The 3,289-nt window shown below is 41.9% G+C and overlaps 1 protein-coding gene across 1 annotated transcript; it reads right to left on the reverse strand.

The window, feature by feature from the left end:
* Positions 1-335: 335 nt before the first annotated feature.
* On the reverse strand, positions 336-1,274 carry LOC101095517 (putative olfactory receptor 10D4). The gene has a single exon (XM_003992506.5). The coding sequence runs from the start codon at positions 1,269-1,271 to the stop codon at positions 336-338; it is 936 nt and encodes a 311-aa protein (XP_003992555.2). The 5' UTR covers positions 1,272-1,274.
* Between the last annotated feature and the right edge of the window lie 2,015 nt (positions 1,275-3,289).

Here is a 3,289-nt window from a genome sequence, read left to right on the forward strand (position 1 = left end):
TAGATTTTTATGAACATGATTTTAACTGATACTATGAGAAAGAAACTTTCGGAGATTTAAACAACTAAGAAATGCTTTAGGAAGGATGGTGGTTGGGAGAGAATTCATGCAGCATAAGAATCAGTTCAATGTCTGCTAAGTGGCTCTATTTATTATCTTTCATTATAAAACAGAGGAAACATGAAAACAGACATACAATGTATTTAAAAATCTAGTGAGGTTAAGTGGTAGGTCAATTCAGAGTACATTTAATTTCAATATCTTGGAAGCTGAAAATGAGAATTTGTTCTAAGAAATGGAGAATCAAACTTTGCCCAGCAAAGCGTTAGATTTTCTCATTTATTCTTCACAGAGAAGCCTCTCTTGTGAAATATATTCCAAAGGGCTGATTTTACATCCTTATTCCTCAGGCTGTAGATTAGTGGGTTCAGCGTGGGGGTAACAAGATTGTTCACTATCTGAATTATTGCGCCAAGCAAGGCGCTGGGATTGGGCTGTAGGTAGATGATGATTACCGGTCCATAAGCACAAAGAATTGCAGTGAGGTGGGCACTGCAGGTGGAGAAGGCTCTTTGCCTGCCCTCTGCCGAGCGAATTTTTGATATGGAGATCCCAATGCGAGTGTAGGAAACAAGGATGAGAAAAAAGCAAACGAGAGACAAAAGACCAACATTTGTAAAACCAACCCTCTGGGCTAGAGCTCTATCACCACAGGCCAGAGGTAAGACGGCAGGTATGTCACAGAAGTAGTAGCCCACCTGGTTAGAGTCACAGTAGGGCAACTGGAAAGTGAGGGAGGTTAGAATAATGGCGTGAACACAGCCACCCGTCCAGGTCCCTGTGGCCAAGATGGAGCAGACCCTGCGGTTCATGATGACCATGTATCTCAAAGGATAACATATGGCAACAAAGCGGTCATAGGCCATCACTGTGTACAGGAAACACTCAGTGCAGCCCAGGAAGTGGTAGAAGAAGACCTGGGACACACAGCCCTGAAAAGAGATACCCCGACTCTGCCCTGAAAGGTATAACAGCATCTTGGGAACAGTGGTTGAAGAGAAGCCCAGGTCAAACATGGAGAGATTTCCCAAGAAAAAATACATAGGAGTGTGAAGCCGAGAGGAGGAGATGATAGCTGTGAGGATGAGCACATTTCCCAAGAGAGTACACAAATATAATGACAAGAACAGGAAAAAAAGGACAGTCTCTAGGCCCTCTGTCTCCGGGATTCCAAGCAGGATGAATTCAGTTACCGTTGTGTGATTTCTCATTTTTATGGAAGAATTAACTCTTGGGTGTCTGTGGAAAGAAATCTGTGGTTAAATTTAATATGTATATAAATGAGCTGTGTGTAAGTCAGTGAACTGGAAAAGGAGCCCAATGGTCTAGAAGAGTAGTGCTAGAATTGTCTTCATCTGCTCGCTTCTCTCCAAACTGGGCATCTCTCTGCAGTGCAGTTTCTATTTAAAGGTGCCCCTTGGGGCGCCGGGGTGGCTCAGTCCCTTAAGCGTCTGACTTCAGCTCAGGTCACGATCTCGCGGTCTGTGAGTTCGAGCCCGGCGTCGGGCTCTGGGCTGATGGCTCAGAGCCTGGAGCCTGCTTCTGATTCTGTGTCTCCCTCTCTCTCTGCCCCTGCCCATTCATGCTCTGTCTCTCTCTGTCTCAAAAATAAATAAAACGTTAAAAAAAAAAAAAAGGTGCCCCTTATTACAATATCACCAAGGAGCCTGACATGACCGGTCTCCTATCTTCCATTCTTTATGCACACTACTAAATTGCATTGATACCGGTGCTACTTTGCGATTCTAAAAGGACAAATATGAAGGCTCAATGTTTTTATGACAAACAAGGTCCAATTCAAGGTTCTTACATTGATCTAAGACAATCTGGTTACATTAACTCTCCCCAAAATCATTTATAAGCCATACATGCAAAAGATACAGAGTCTTTCTTACATGGTCTCCCTAGGTATAAGGTCAACAATGGGAAACTCCCCAAAAGAAGGGTCTGAGATAGCTCTTAATGAACAAAAGATTATGTTTAACGGGGTTCACATCCTCTGGATTTTAGAGCAATCGAGTAACTGGTAGCCTCCATTTCAGTCTCCAAAGTCTATCTCATCTAACCAGACCCAAGCTAAGCAATAGCCTGGTTTCATGGCAGTAGAAGACACAGGGGTAGTAGAGGTTCCTCTCCAACTTCCATGTTAAAAAAAAAACAACTTATATCTTTTCAACTTGTTTTAACTTTTCCAATACAGTGATATCCTTAAATTATAGATCAACTCATGAATGCTATTCCCTAAGATCTTTATCTATCTATCAATCACTTTAAAAAAAATTTTTTTTTGATGATTGTGAAGGGAAGGAGACAGTGAGATCTAAAATAAGAGAAGTGAAGGGCAAACTTTGGGCACTTACATGGCAAACAGGGAACAAAACTGGCTGGTTCTATTGAATGCTGTTTTCCTTTCCTTCTCCAGCAGAAGGAAAGAGCCCTCTCCTGCTAAATTCCCATCTTTCTGTAGTCTGCAGGTGGCTATCCTGAATTCTTCTCTTTTCAGTCACTTTTTAATAGAATGTCACAAATCTAAATGCACTTTAACTCCCTCACAGAAATTTCCTCTCTGACTCCAGAAACTGTGATCATTCCCAAACACAGGAGATTTTAAATACCTTTGTCTTCCTTTGGGTATTAACCCCCCAAGTCAGGGATCCTATTGAGTAAGAGAGCAGTTAATTACTTGGTCTAATTGGACCTTAGAAATGAGAGAGAGGGGGTGGGGAGGGAAGAAAAGTGATTAAAGAGGAAATCTTTTATGATTTCTGTTGTAAAATATACTTCAGTGGAATAATAATTAAATTCATTTGGTGCCAATATCACATATTTTGTATGCATATTTATGTATTTACTACTCTTTTATATGTATGTGTTATTTTAATACACAAATTCTGTTATTTTACTGCACTGCTTGATAGGATTGACTTATTGAATGCAACAGGAACTGGGGTAGCATTCCTGTTCCTGTTTTACTCATTAAACAAATGAGTAAAAAATGTAGCTCACGGAAGGTTGGGAACTAGGGCAGCTCCGGGGCCCACAGCAGTAAGAATTTTGGAGCAGTCACGGGGCACCGCCACCAGATGACTCAGCCTCAGCTGCCTTTTGCTTCCACGTGCCTCAGCTCCAGATTCAAGTCTGATTTTCTTGGTTGGGTCACACGCCTAGCTCTGTGGTCACGGTACAGGGTACAGTGGAATTGGGCAGTTCTCCAAAGGGTAGCGGAAAA

This window comes from Felis catus, chromosome D1, assembly GCF_018350175.1.
Source record: "Felis catus isolate Fca126 chromosome D1, F.catus_Fca126_mat1.0, whole genome shotgun sequence".
Taxonomy (NCBI): domain Eukaryota; kingdom Metazoa; phylum Chordata; class Mammalia; order Carnivora; family Felidae; genus Felis; species Felis catus.

Coding starts and splice junctions, on each gene's coding strand:
- LOC101095517 (XM_003992506.5), bottom strand. CDS start 1,271: ATGAGAAATCACACAACGGTAACTGAATTCATCCTGCTTGGAATCCCG.